The sequence below is a fragment of the Mesoplodon bidens genome (genome assembly GCF_964165515.1).
Source record: "Mesoplodon bidens genome assembly, chromosome: 13".
Taxonomy (NCBI): domain Eukaryota; kingdom Metazoa; phylum Chordata; class Mammalia; order Artiodactyla; family Ziphiidae; genus Mesoplodon; species Mesoplodon bidens.
Window position 1 is genome coordinate 76654810 of NC_138169.1, and position 13615 is coordinate 76668424.

The 13615-nt window shown below is 36.7% G+C and overlaps 1 protein-coding gene across 3 annotated transcripts in view; it reads left to right on the top strand.

The window, feature by feature from the left end:
- The window catches only part of RELCH (RAB11 binding and LisH domain, coiled-coil and HEAT repeat containing), a 122774-nt gene that overhangs the window by 22325 nt on the left and 86834 nt on the right, over positions 1-13615 (top strand). For all 3 annotated transcript variants that reach the window (XM_081251871.1, XM_081251870.1, XM_081251872.1), the window contains exons 3-5: positions 4060-4131; positions 4242-4297; positions 4402-4515. In XM_081251871.1, coding sequence (XP_081107997.1) covers positions 4060-4131; positions 4242-4297; positions 4402-4515 — 242 coding nt within the window. The remainder of the gene's footprint in view (positions 1-4059; positions 4132-4241; positions 4298-4401; positions 4516-13615) is intronic.

Here is a 13615-nt window from a genome sequence, read left to right on the forward strand (position 1 = left end):
AACAAGCCTTTGATATGAGTTGTAAATTGCTAAAATTTATATAAGTCATAAAGGTCTGAACTAGGACAATTGCAGAGACAATTGAGATGAATGGATATTTAGGATTCAAGGGCTGGAATCATTATAGCTTGACATTGAATTAATGTGGGAGTAAGGGCAAGAGGTAAGTGAAGAGTAATCTCCAGGTTTCTTATTTGGGCATCTGGGTAGACAGTGGTGCCCTTAATGAAGAGATACTGCAGGAGGAGGGAAGGCAGATTTGAGAGGAAGATGATGAAGTTCATTTAGATAGGATCAAATCCAAAGTTTATGAGACATTCAAGTGGGCATGTCCAGGTGATAAACAGGTAGCCCTGTTTATCTTGGGGAAAAAGTTTAAAGATTTCTGAATCTTAAGAGTACTGGTGAGAGTAAAACTGTAAGAGTGAAAAATGTTTATCATCCCAGTATATAGAGTAAGAAAAGGACCAGGGAGGACACTCTGGGAAACACCAACTTTGAGTTGAATGATAGAGGAACCTGTAAGAGAACCTGAGCAGGAGGAACAATAATGGGAAGAATTTTCTTCTTTTAAAGTTTAAGGAGGAGGAATTTTTTCGCCCTCAGAAGAATATAGAAAACTAAATGTCTGCAAACCATGGAGACTGCATCTTGCTTCCGTTCATTTATTTCTCACTATTTGCTAAGTCATGCGTAACAATCCTCTACCTTTCTTAGGTCTGTAATAGGCAGGAAGCATTCTCTAAACCCAGAAGGAGTGGTGATGGTACTGTCTGGGGATTTTTGTATTATTTTAGGAATGTATTTTTATTCTAACTCATATTCTTATGAGAATTTTCCTCTTTTCCTAGAACCTTTCCTGGGATAATAAAATAAGTATTAAGGATGGGGAAGTGGTATTTTATTATGAAGTAAAATCACCTTACCTTATATTCAGGGGAAAAGAAATCCAAGAAATTCTGACTTGAAAGAAGACAATTTCATGTCTACTATGAGATGGCAAGGTCCTCGACTCAGCCCTAATGATATGAACTCTTCACTAGTGAAGAAAAATGGGAATGAAAAATACTTTACTCTGATCAGTATTATAGGAAAGATCTAAAATATGTATTATTTTGAGTTTTGTGCCAAAAGAACTAAGACTAACAAATATTTCAAGATAATATTAGTAATATATTTAGTTGGGGCAACAAAGAATCAATATTTCTTTCTGCTTTGAAATTTAACACTGCACCTTTGGTGTCTCGACATGGTCAATTGTATATATCCCAAGTCACGAGCACCTGATCTTGAAGCTCTCAAGTACCCCTGATATAATGCCAGTATTATCCAACCCTATTTAGGAAATAACTATTTCAACTAATCTAGAATTGCTTATACTGACTTAGTCATTAAATATTTTGGTAAGATTGTAATATGCAGTATTAGAATATACCTATGTCTTTGCGATTACTTTAGTTCCAATAAAATTGCATTCAACAGGGTTGGGCTAGTGGAGGGTTGGGATAGTGGAGTGAGCAGGCTGGTTGGTTCCTACAGTGTTTTTAAAAAAATGTACTTCTTCAAACATTTTTATGAAGAATTATAATATTTGAAAAATACTTGGAGGTTGCTTGGTACAATGTATCTCTTCACAGGATAATAAATTTTGAGATTTAAGCCAATATTTTTTTAATGAAGAAGTGACAAATTTATATATGTGTAAATATAGCTGTTCAGACCTTTCTTGTGAAACTTTCTCACATAACTTCAAATACTTGATCATACTGAGCCTTTATAGAGATGTGCTATGGCTTCAAAGATATGCCTTTGTCTTTTAAAGTCTATATTGTATATTAAGAAACATGCAGCAGAGTGAATTCATTTTGATAAGCACTATCTTTTCAGAGCATTGGTACCTTTTAATGACATTTGGCAATGTATGTGTAGATGTGCATAAAAATATAAATTCTTGCCGTCTGACATGGGTTTTTCTGGCTTTCTGTGCCTTGATCATTTAGTGTTTTGCTCTTGGTCACCTAAACTTTCACCAGTTGAATTTGAGTTTTTTTCACAGTTTGTGTTTTAACCAGTTTTTTATTTATTTATTTTTTCATATTTCTTTCATTCTGGTGCAGGGCATTTCTGATCTGCAATTGTTCTGTAATATGTTAGTAAATTGTAAGTGATACCGGAAGCATAATATGTATACTCATTTTGCTTGTGGTATAGTTAAGTGCTTTTAAATCAAAGTAAATTACCTAAAGTTTTGAAATAAAAAGAAAAGTAGGGGCTTCCCTGGTGGCGCAGTGGTTGAGAGTCCGCCTGCCAATGCAGGGGACACGGGTTCGTGCCCCGGTCCGGGAAGATCCCACATGCCGCGGAGCGGCTGGGCCCGTGAGCCATGGCCGATAGGCCTCTGCGTCCGGAGCCTGTGCTCTGCAACGGGAGAGGCCACAACAGTGAGAGGCCTACGTACCACAAAAAAAAAAAAAAAAAAGAAAAGTAAACCCATTCTGTACTTACCTAATACACTGAATGTGTGCAGTCTGACTTTAAACACAAACTCTAAGAGTTTCCAGAAGTGTTAAGTTTTAGGAAATGTTTTAACTTTGTTGCACAGAAATATTTGCAGATCAGCATTGCTGACTACCAAAAAAGAAATAGTCACATACATGTCATCTGATTTTTAGTTGTGCTTCCATGTTGCTGCAGGGAAATTCTGTGCATCAAAATAATTGGCTTTAATGTACTAGATGTGATTCAGTTACATCTTAAGTTTTTAATGAAAATATGCAAACTGAGTGAATTCTATTTTTTCCATATATTTTTATAGCTTTGTTGTCTCTGATAGCATTTCATTTGCCATCTTCTTTATTCTGTTTATTAGTCAATGAGGAAAAAATGCATCTTTAAGCTGTTAAATTTGCTAATTTTTATGCAGAACTATTTAAATTATAATTTTTTTAAATATACAGTTGTGACAAAGATCACTTAATTTTCTCAGAGCTTTACTTCACAGAAATGGCTTTTTTTCCCCACATCTAAGCTTGCTTTTTCTTCAGAGCAGTATTTATATATTTTAAAGAAAATTCCCAGCAAAGACACATATAGTTAAATCTTGCTCATGATGAAATATTTGAAAGAGCTCATTAAAATGTCTCCTCAGTATTCATGTTTATCTTATAATCAGACTCTGTGGTAATAGGAGAAATCTTTAAGTTTCATTAGTACCTCTTACTATGAACAAATATCTATTTGAAGAGTTGTCAGAAACTTTGAAATTCTACTTAAATTTATTCAGTATCCTTAGATTACCACACTTGTAGAATTGTACTCAATCATTTGCTTTAGAATGATCTTAATTATAAGTTAAAAGACAAACTATTTCTATCCTTTGGCTTTAAATGAAACCTAAAATAAACCCCTCAGAACTTTTTTTAGATATGTATTTAACATATCTTTGCTTGTTTATAGAAGACATACTTGTTTGTAGAAAAATTGATAGGCATCCCACATTTGTTAAATATTTAAACCCTGTTCTTTCAACATCTTAATGAAGGACTATATTCACTAATGTTTCTGTATGTTGATTTATAACATTATTTTAGATAATGCATTTTAAAATACCTTTTTTTTAATCCTAAGATTTTCTTTAAGTGTATTTGCTAGGACTTCATCTAATTTTTGTCTTTTCCCCTAAAATTATGTCACCTGAAAACATTCCATTACATTTCTAGACTGAGTGAAACACAACCACCTAAATTACTTAAGATTTTTATTTACCTAAAGAAGAGTATGCCATAGATTTTATTTTTAAATAGAGCTATTCCTTGTCAGACAGCTGGAACATTTGATCAGTAGTCCCCTGTATTCTAAAACTATGGAAAACATTCACCAGTTTGCTTGCAAATCAACTCTGCTGCATGCGTTCACAAGTTTCATAAAGATTGCATGCTTTCTGTTTTCAATACAAATTGTATTTTTTTTTCATACCCATCCTTGCTTTTTATTTTTTTATTTTTGTTTCCCTTTTCTTGGTTGGATGCCTGTGTGTGTTTATTCCAAATCCCTGTCCAGTCCTGGAGTTTGAACTACGGAAAGCCAAGGAGACCATTCAGGCCCTCCGAGCCAACCTGACAAAGGCTGCAGGTGGTGTACATAAACTTTTTTGAGACTTTTTCTACTTTGACAATGTAGAAGTAGCTGAGATATTTTCTAATGTAAAATAGTAAAATATTATTCATATTTTCTTCCACCAGAACACGAAGTTCCTTTACAGGAACGAAAAAATTACAAATCAAGTCCTGAAATTCAGGTGGGTGAATGACAGATCTAAAAGTATCTTCCATATGAAATGGTAGCACAAGTATTGAAGGAAGAAGACTTACAGTATTGTATCTGTCTTTTACTTATCTCTAGGAGCCAATCAAACCTCTTGAAAAGAGAGCTCTAAACTTCTTAGTCAATGAATTTTTATTGAAGAATAACTACAAGCTGACATCAATAACCTTTTCAGATGAAAATGATGATCAGGTACAATTTCTTTTCATTTTTTTTTTAATAAGGGATGATTTGTTTCCTTTTTAATTTATAATATACTTATTTTCTCTTTTATCTAGTTTCTTTAGTTTTTTAAAAAGTTATACATGTTGTAAAATTCCATAAGGCTTCCCAGTCTAGTATTCTTTTGGCTTATAGATTTCCTCTTTTTACATAAAGACTTCTCATTCTTTCCAGGGAGCTTTTTACAACTCCCCTATAACTATGTGATCTACTCATATTTCCATGAATTTATCAAATGTGCTTTCTTTTTTAACTTTAAAACATTTACCTAGTAGTACAGATTAATGTGTACTTATAAATTCAGTTTAACTAAAACCTCTTCAGTAACACTATAATAATTAAGATGATAGATAACAGCAACTAAGAGAAAATATTTTTAATAAGAGAATATAAGTTGTGTCTCTGAATAGGAGCCAATCTTAGAACCTCATTATTTTACTGATAAAATCTTATAGGGGGGCTTCCCTGGTGGCGCAGCGGTTGAGAATCTGCCTGCTAATGCAGGGGACACGGGTTCGAGCCCTGGTCTGGGAGGATCCCACGTGCCACGGAGCAACTGGGCCCGTGAGCCACAATTACTGAGCCTGCGCATCTGGAGCCTGTGCTCCGCAACAAGCGAGGCCGCGATAGTGAGAGGCCCGCGCACCGCAATGAAGAGTGGCCCCCGCTTGCCACAACTAGAGAAAGCCCTCGCACAGAAACAGACCCAAACAGCAAAAATAAATAAATTAATTAATAAACTCCTACCCCCAACATCTTAAAAAATAATAAAAAAAATAAAAACAAAGATAATAAATACTCAAAACACATCACTTCATAATTATAAAAAAAAATCTTATAGGAAAAGAAATGATGCTTTGTTTAGTATTATCTCCTAACTCTGGAATATTTTGACTTCTTAGTGCAAATAGGTCAGTTTGAATCTTGTACCTTAGTAAAGTAAATACCAAGGAGTGTATTGTATAGAAATCAGGAGGCTATCATTTTAAATCAGGTATATCCCATTGGTCCATAAACTATCCCATGGATCATTTAGCAAAAATAGAAGTAGCAAAAATAGAAGTTCTCTAAGGAAGATAGCAGTACAGTTACTCCCTCAGTTATTGTAATGTATTTGGCAAAAACTAAATTTAATAAAATATATAGTTATTCTTTATTAAATGGTAGTTTTACTCAACTATATAAAAGATATTAAACTAATATTTACCTAATATAAATAATGTTATAATATACTATGATAATATTTCAGGTTAATCATGTTTATCACAAACTTAGGTTAATGATCAACTAAACAATGAATAAGAAATATGTTGAATATATGAGAAACATTGAGAGGCCAAAAAGAAGGCAGAAAAAGAAGAAAAAGGGAACAAAGAATAGATGGCACACACAGAAAACAATAGCAAGATGGCAGATTTAAAACCAGCCATATCAATACTCACTTTAAATATAAATGATCTATCCTTCTAATTAAAAGGCAGAAATTACTGGAGATGTCAAGCTGGCTCTCTCAATAATTGATAGAATAAGGTAATAGAAAATCATTTAGGATATAGAACACTTGTGCTATGCTGTCAACTAACTTGACATAAGTAGAATTTATAAAACTTCATCTTTCAGTAGCTGAATACATGTTTTCAAATACATATGGGTCACTTATCAAAATAGATCATATATCTATTAAATAGATGTAGGTGATAAAGCAAGTCAGTATTTAAGAGGATTTTAAATATTTCCAAATAACACATAAGTTAAAGAAGAAATCAAAAGGGAAATTATGAAATATTTTGAACTGAATGAAGATGAAAGCAAAACCATCAAAATTTGAAGGATGTAGCTAAAGCTACAGGAAAGTTTATGACACCAAAATGTTTATAATAGAAAAGAAGGAAGATTTCAAATTGATGAAAATCAGCTTCTACTTTAAGAAACTAGAAAAAGAAAACTAAGCAAAGCCCAAAGTAAGCAGAAGAAAGGAAATATTAAAAATGAGAGTGTAAATCAATGATATAGGCAACAGAAAACAATAGAGAAAAGCTAATAAAATAAAAAACTGAGTTTTTGAGGTTAATGAAATTGGAAAACCTCTAGCCTGACTGATTAGGAAAAAGAGAGAAGAAGCAAATTATCAAAATCTGGAATGAGCAAGGTTATATCACTATAAATTTTACTTATTATATATTTTTTAAATATATACCACTGGACTTCTTTTCTTTTTTTAAATATTTATTTATTTATTTGCTTATTTGTCTGCACTGGGTCTTTAGTTGCAGCACGTGGAACCTTCGTTGTCATGTGCGGGCTCTTAGTTGTGGCATGCGGGATCTAGTTCCCTAACCAGGGAACAAACCCGGGACCCCTGCATTGGGAGCGCAGAGTCTTAACCATTGGACCACCAGGGAAGTCCCTAAATTTTACTCAAAAGGATAGAATGGGAATGTTATGAGCAACTTTACTTGAAAGAAGACAATTGCCAAAGCTAAAATAGATTTGAAGAACTTTCTATTTATTAAAGAAACTGAATTTGTACTTAAAAACCTTCCGACAAAGAAAACTCTAGGTCTAGATAACTTCACTTGTAAAATCTACCAGGCATTTAAGGAAGAAGTAATACCGCTTCTCCACGCAAACTCTTCTAGAAACTGAAGAGAAGGGAATACTTCCAAACTCATTCTATGAGACCAGAATAATTCTGATATCAAAGTCAGATAAAAAACATTGCAAACAGAGAAAATACAGGGTCAGTTTCCTTGTGAATTGAATGCAGAAATTCTATATAATTCTATATTTTACTATATCAAATCCAACAATATGTAAAAATGCTAATACATCATGACCAAATGGTTTAGCCAAGGAATGCAAGGTTGATTTAATCCAAAAATCAGTCATTGTAATTCACCATTTTAAGAAACTTTTTAAAAGAGAAGAAAATCATATCTCAGAAGAAAGCATTTGACATAACATGCATTTCCCATAAAAACTTTAAAGAAATTAGGAATTATGAAGAATTTCCTCAATCTCATAAAAGGTATTTACAGAAAAACTACCACTAACATCATGCTTAATGATAAAAGATAAGGAATAAAACAAGGATATCTGTTCTCACTACTTCTACTGAACATCACACTGAAGATTCTAGCCAACACAAGGCAAGAAAAAGAAATAAAAGGCACACATTTTGGAAAAGAAGAAATAAAACTCTAAATTTACTGGTAACATGATTGTATATGTAGAAAATCCTGTGGACTACATAAAAAAATTACTATAGGGACTTCCTGGCAGTCCAGTGGTTAAGACTCCACACTTCCACTTCAGGGGGTGTGGGTTCAATCCCTGCTCGGGGAACTAAGATGCTGCATGCCATGTGGCACAGCCAAAAAAAAAAAAGTACTATAGCTAATACATGATATTAGCAAAGTTGTAAGATACAAGATCAGTAAACAAAAGTGAATCATATTTCTGTATGCTAGCAACAAATAAACATTGAACTTTTAAAGATACCATTTACAAAAGTATCAAAAAATAGGAAATACTTAGGGATAAATCTGATAAAGGATTATACACTGAAAACTATTATACATGCTGAGAGAAAGTAAAGAAGATATAAGTGAAGAGATATATTGTGCTCATAAATCAGAAGCTTCAATATTGTCAAAGTGTCAGTTTCAGCAAATTGATTTGTGTTTTCAGTGCAATCCCAGTCAAAATCTCACCAGCGTTTTTTGTAGAGATTAATTAGTTTATTCCAAAATTCATATGGAAATAACATAGTATAGCCAAAACAACTTTAATAAAGAAGAACAAAATTGGGGGACTTCAGCTACCTGACTTCAAGATATTGTAGTTTAGACAGTATCTTATTGGCATAAAGGTAGACAAATAGATCAATAGAACATAATAGAGAGTCAAGAGATTAATTTATGCATAGATGATCTTTTGATGTCTGACAGAATGCAAAGTAAATTTCATTCAGAAAGGACAGTCTTTTTTATAATTGGTACTGGAACATTTTGATATCTATAGACCTCCAAAAATGAATTTTAAAGCATACCTCACACCATCTACAAAAATTAATTCAAATGGATCATAGCTTAACTCCTAAAACCATAAGGCTCCTAGAAGAAAACATGGAAAAAATTCATTGCAACCTTGGAAGGTGGGCCAAGATTTCTTACATATGACACCAAAAGTATGGTGTTCTTCAGCAAAATTGTTCTCATCAGAATCAATAACTTCTGCTCTTCGAGAGCCACTCTAAGCAAATGAAAAGTTAAGCCATAGATTGGGTGAAATATTTGCAACATATATGATAAAGGACTTTATCCAGAATGTTTAAAGAACTCTCTAAACTGAATAATAAGAAAACAGCCCAATTTTTAAAAGCATGGACAAAAAAATTAAAACAGATACTTCAACAGAGAACATTATGGATAGCAAATAAGCACATGAAAAAGGTGCTCAGCATCTTTAGTCATTAGGGAAATACAAATTAAGTCACAATGAGAATACCATAACACTTAATAGGATGTCTGAGACTGTACCAAGTCTTGGCAGAGATGTGGAGTAACTAGAAATCTCATCTTTGCTAGTGAGAATGCAAAATGGTACAGTCACTTTGGAACACTTTTTGGCAGTTTCTTTAAAAAGTTAAAACCTTCACCAACTATATGACCTGGTCATTCCATTCATGGATATTAAAATCCAAGAGAAATGAAAGCATATGTTCATGCAAAGACTCCTACACAATGTTCACAGCAGCTTTATTTATGGTAGCTAAAATCAGGGAAACAACCCAAATATACAAGAGCAGGCAGTTGAATAAAAAGTTTTAATATATCCTTATAGTAGAATACTACACAGCAACAAAAAGGAATGAACTGCTGACAGATACAGCAACACAGAGCAGTCTGAAAATCCTTAATCATTAATTTGGGTGAAAAAAACAAACAAATAATAGTACTTGCTGTATGAATTTATAAAAAAAATTCTAAGAAATGTAAACTATTATACAGTGACAGAAAACAGATCAGTATTTGCCTAGGAACAGGGCACATGTGAGGAATAAGAGGGAAGGATTACAAAGGGGCCAAGAAAACTTTTGGGAGTGAACAAGTTCATCTTGTTGATTGTGGTGATCTATTCAGGGGTACACACAGATGTCAAAACTTATCAAATTGTACATTTTAAATTAGCTCATGGATTTAAATCATGCAGTTTATTGTGTTTTAATTATATACCTCAGTAAAGCTGTTTTTTATAAAAGGCAGTGGAAGTGCTCATCAATAACCTGTTCTTTAACCATTAAACAACATTTAGTGCTAATTTCAGATGACCTAACAGCAGAGCTATATAAAGCCCTCACTCCCCTCATGTTTAGTCTGTAGACAAAATGTAAGACTTTTTGCCCTGTTTTATTTTTGATCATATACCTCGATTTTACCCTCTTAGTGGCACTTACCATTACCTGCAATTATCTCTTGTCTCCCTGACTAGACTATAAGTTTCTTGAAGCTAAAAGAATCTCTTGTTCATCTCTGTATCTGCATGTATAGTAAAACTCTGTAAATATTTATTGATAGTTTTTTCATATTTTTATCTGCATTCAATCATTGTCTTACTGTTCTTTGCTTCCCTCCTACCAGTTCTTTTATGATTTTTTACTTTCTATTCTTTCTTCCTGTTGTGCTATGTGAAATTTTTTTTAATGTAAATAAGCGTTCTGTGTATTTTCAACTTCTCTCAGAATATCCTTTTTTGCTTTAAATAACACTTGTCTCTTAACTGAGGACCCTGTTTCCTCTATTTTCCAAGTACGAGATGGTGGTGCCTCTCACAATCTAGAACCAGGATGTTTTCTCCCAGGATGTTTTCTCAATTGGAACATACACTTTGACATTACAACAAAATTATGATTATGTTGAATTTTCAAGATATTAGCAATAAGGGGACTTCCCCGGTGGTCCAGTGGTAAAGAATCCTCCTTCCAGTGCAGGGGATGGCGGTTTGATCCCTGGTCAGGGAACTAAGATCCCACATGCCGCGGGGCAACTAAGCCCATGTGCCACAACTACTGAGCCCGCATGCCACAAACTACAGAGCCCATGTGCTCTGGAGCCCGCACACCACAACTACAGAGAAGCCCAAGCACCAAAACAAAGAGCCCGCATGCCACAATGGAAGATCCCGCATGCCACACTAAGACCTGATGCAGCCAAAAAAAAAAAAAGATATTAGCAATAAGGAAAAGATAAATTTCAGGGGAGGAGCTTCAAGATGGCGGAAGAATAAGACGCAGAGACCACCTTCCTCCCCACAAACACATCAGAAATACATCTACATGTGGAACAACCCTACAGAACACATACTGAATGCTGGCAGAAGACCTCAGACCTCCCAAAAGGCAAGAAACTCCCCACGTACCAGGGTAGAGACAAAAGAATAGGGAAGGGATGTGCACCAGTGGGAGGGAGCCTTGAAGGAGGAAAGGTTTCCACACACTAGGAAGGCCCTTCACAGGCGGAGACTGCGGGTGGCGGAGGGAGGAAGCTTCAGGAGCCACGGAGGAGAGCACAGCAACAGGGGTGCAGAGAGCAAAGCGGAGAGATTCCCGCACAGAGGATTGGTGCTGACCAGCACTCACCAGCCCGAGAGGCTTGTCTGCTCACCCTCCAGGGCAGGCGGGGCTGGGAGCTGAGGCTCGGGCTTCAGTCGGATCCCAGGAAGAGGACTGGGGTTGGCTGCGTAAACAGAGCCTGAGGGGGCTTATGTGCCACAGCTAGCTGGGAGGGAGTCCGGGAAAAAGTCTGGACCTGCCGAAGAGGCAAGAGACTTTTTCTTGCCTCTTGTTTCCTGGTGCACAAGGAGAGGGGATTTAGAGCGCCGCTTAAAGGAGCTCCAGAGACAGGCACGAGCCGCGGCTATCAGCGCGGACCCCAGAGATGAGCATGGGACTCTAAGGCGGCGGCTGCTGCCACCACCAAGAAGCCTGTGTGCAAGCACAGATCACTATCCACACCTCCCCTCCTGGGAGCCTGTGAAGCCCACCACTGCCAGGATCCCGTGATCCAGGGACAACTTCCCTGGGAGAACGCACGGTGCACCTCAGGCTGCTGCAAAGTCACACCGTCCTCTGCCGCCGCAGGCTCGCCCCGCATTCGTACCCCTCCCTCCCCCCAGCCTGAGTGAGCCAGAGCCCCCGAATCAGCTCCTCTTTTAACCCCGTCCTGTCTGAGCGAAGAACAGATGCCCTCAGGCAACCTACACGCAGAGGCAGGTCCAAATCCAAATCTAAACCCCTGGAGCTGTGCGAACAAAGAAGAGAAAGGGAAATTTCTCCCAGCAGCCTCAGGAGCAGCAGATTAAATCTCCACAATCAACTTGATGTACCCTACATCTGTGGAATGCCTGAATAGACAACGAATCATGCCAAATTAAGGAGGTGGACTTTGGGGGCAACGATGTATTTTTTTTTTCACATTTTCTCTTTTTGTGAGTGTTTATGTGGATGCTTCTGTGTGATTTTGTCTGTGTAGCTTTGCTTTTACCATTTGTCCTAGGGTTCTGTCTGTCCGTTTTTTTGTTGTTTTTTTTTATTGCTTTTCAAAAAATTTTCCTTAATATTTTTTATTTTAATAACTTTATTTTATTTTATTTCATCTTCCTTCTTTGTTTCTTTTTTTTCTCCCATTTATTCTGAGCTGTGTGGATGACAGGCTCTTGGTGCTTCAGCCGGGTGTCAGGGCTGTGCCTCTGAGGTGGGACAGCCAAGGTCAGAACACTGGTCTACAAGAGATCTCCCAGCTCCACATAATATCAAACGGCAAAAATCTCCCAGAGATCTCCATCTAAACGCCAAAACCCAGCTTCACTCAACGACCAGCAAGCTACAGTGTTGGACATGCTGTGCCAAACAACTAGCAACACAGGAACACAAACCCATCCATTAGCAGAGAGGCTGCCTAAAATTGTAATACGGCCACAGACACCCCAAAAGACACCACCAGACGTGGACCTGCCCACCAGAAAGACAAGGTCCAGGCTTACCCACCAGAACCCAGGCACTAGTCCCCTCTACCAGGAAGCCTACACAACCCACTGAACCAACCTTAGCCACTGGGGACACACACCAAAAACAATGGGAACTACGACCTGCAGCCTGCAAAAAGGAGACCCCAAACACAGTAAGTGAAGCAAAATGAGAAGACAGAGAAACAAACAGCAGATGAAGGAGCAAGGCAAACACCCACCAGCCCTAACAAATGAAGAGGAAATAGGCAGTCTACCTGAGAAAGAATTCAGAATAATGATAGTAAAGATGATCCAAAGTCTTGGAAATAGAATGGAGAAAATACAAGAAACGTTTAACAAGGGCCTAGAAGAACTAAAGAGCAAACAAACAGTGATGAACAACACAATAAATGAAATTAAAAATTCTCTAGAAGGAATCAATAGCAAAATAACTGAAGCAGAGGAACGCATAACTAACCTGGAAGATAAAATAGTGGAAATAAGTACTGCAGAGCAGAATAAAGAAAAAAGAATGAAAAGAATTGAGGGCAGTGTCAGAGACCTCTGGGACAACATTAAACACACCAACATTCAAATTTTAGGGGTCCCAGAAGAAGAAGAGAAAAAGAAAGGGACTAAGAAAATATTTGAAGAGATTATGGTTGAAAACTTCCCTAATACGGGAAAGGAAATAGTCAATCAAGTCCAGGAAGCACAGAGAGTCCCGTACAGGATAAATCCAAGGAGAACCACGCCAAGACACATATTAATCAAATTATCAGGGCTTCCCTGGTTGCGCAGTGGTTGAGAATCTGCCTGCTGATGCAGGGGACACGGGTTCGTGCCCCAGTCCGGGATGATCCCTCATGCCGCGGAGGGGCTGGGCCCATGAGCCATGGCCGCCGAGCCTGTGCATCCGGAGCCTGTGCTCTGCAACGGGAGAGGCCACAGCAGTGAGAGGCCCGCGTACCAAAAAAAAAAATATATATATATATACATATATATATATATATATATATATATATAAATCAAATACAAAGAAAAAATATGAAAAGCAACAAGG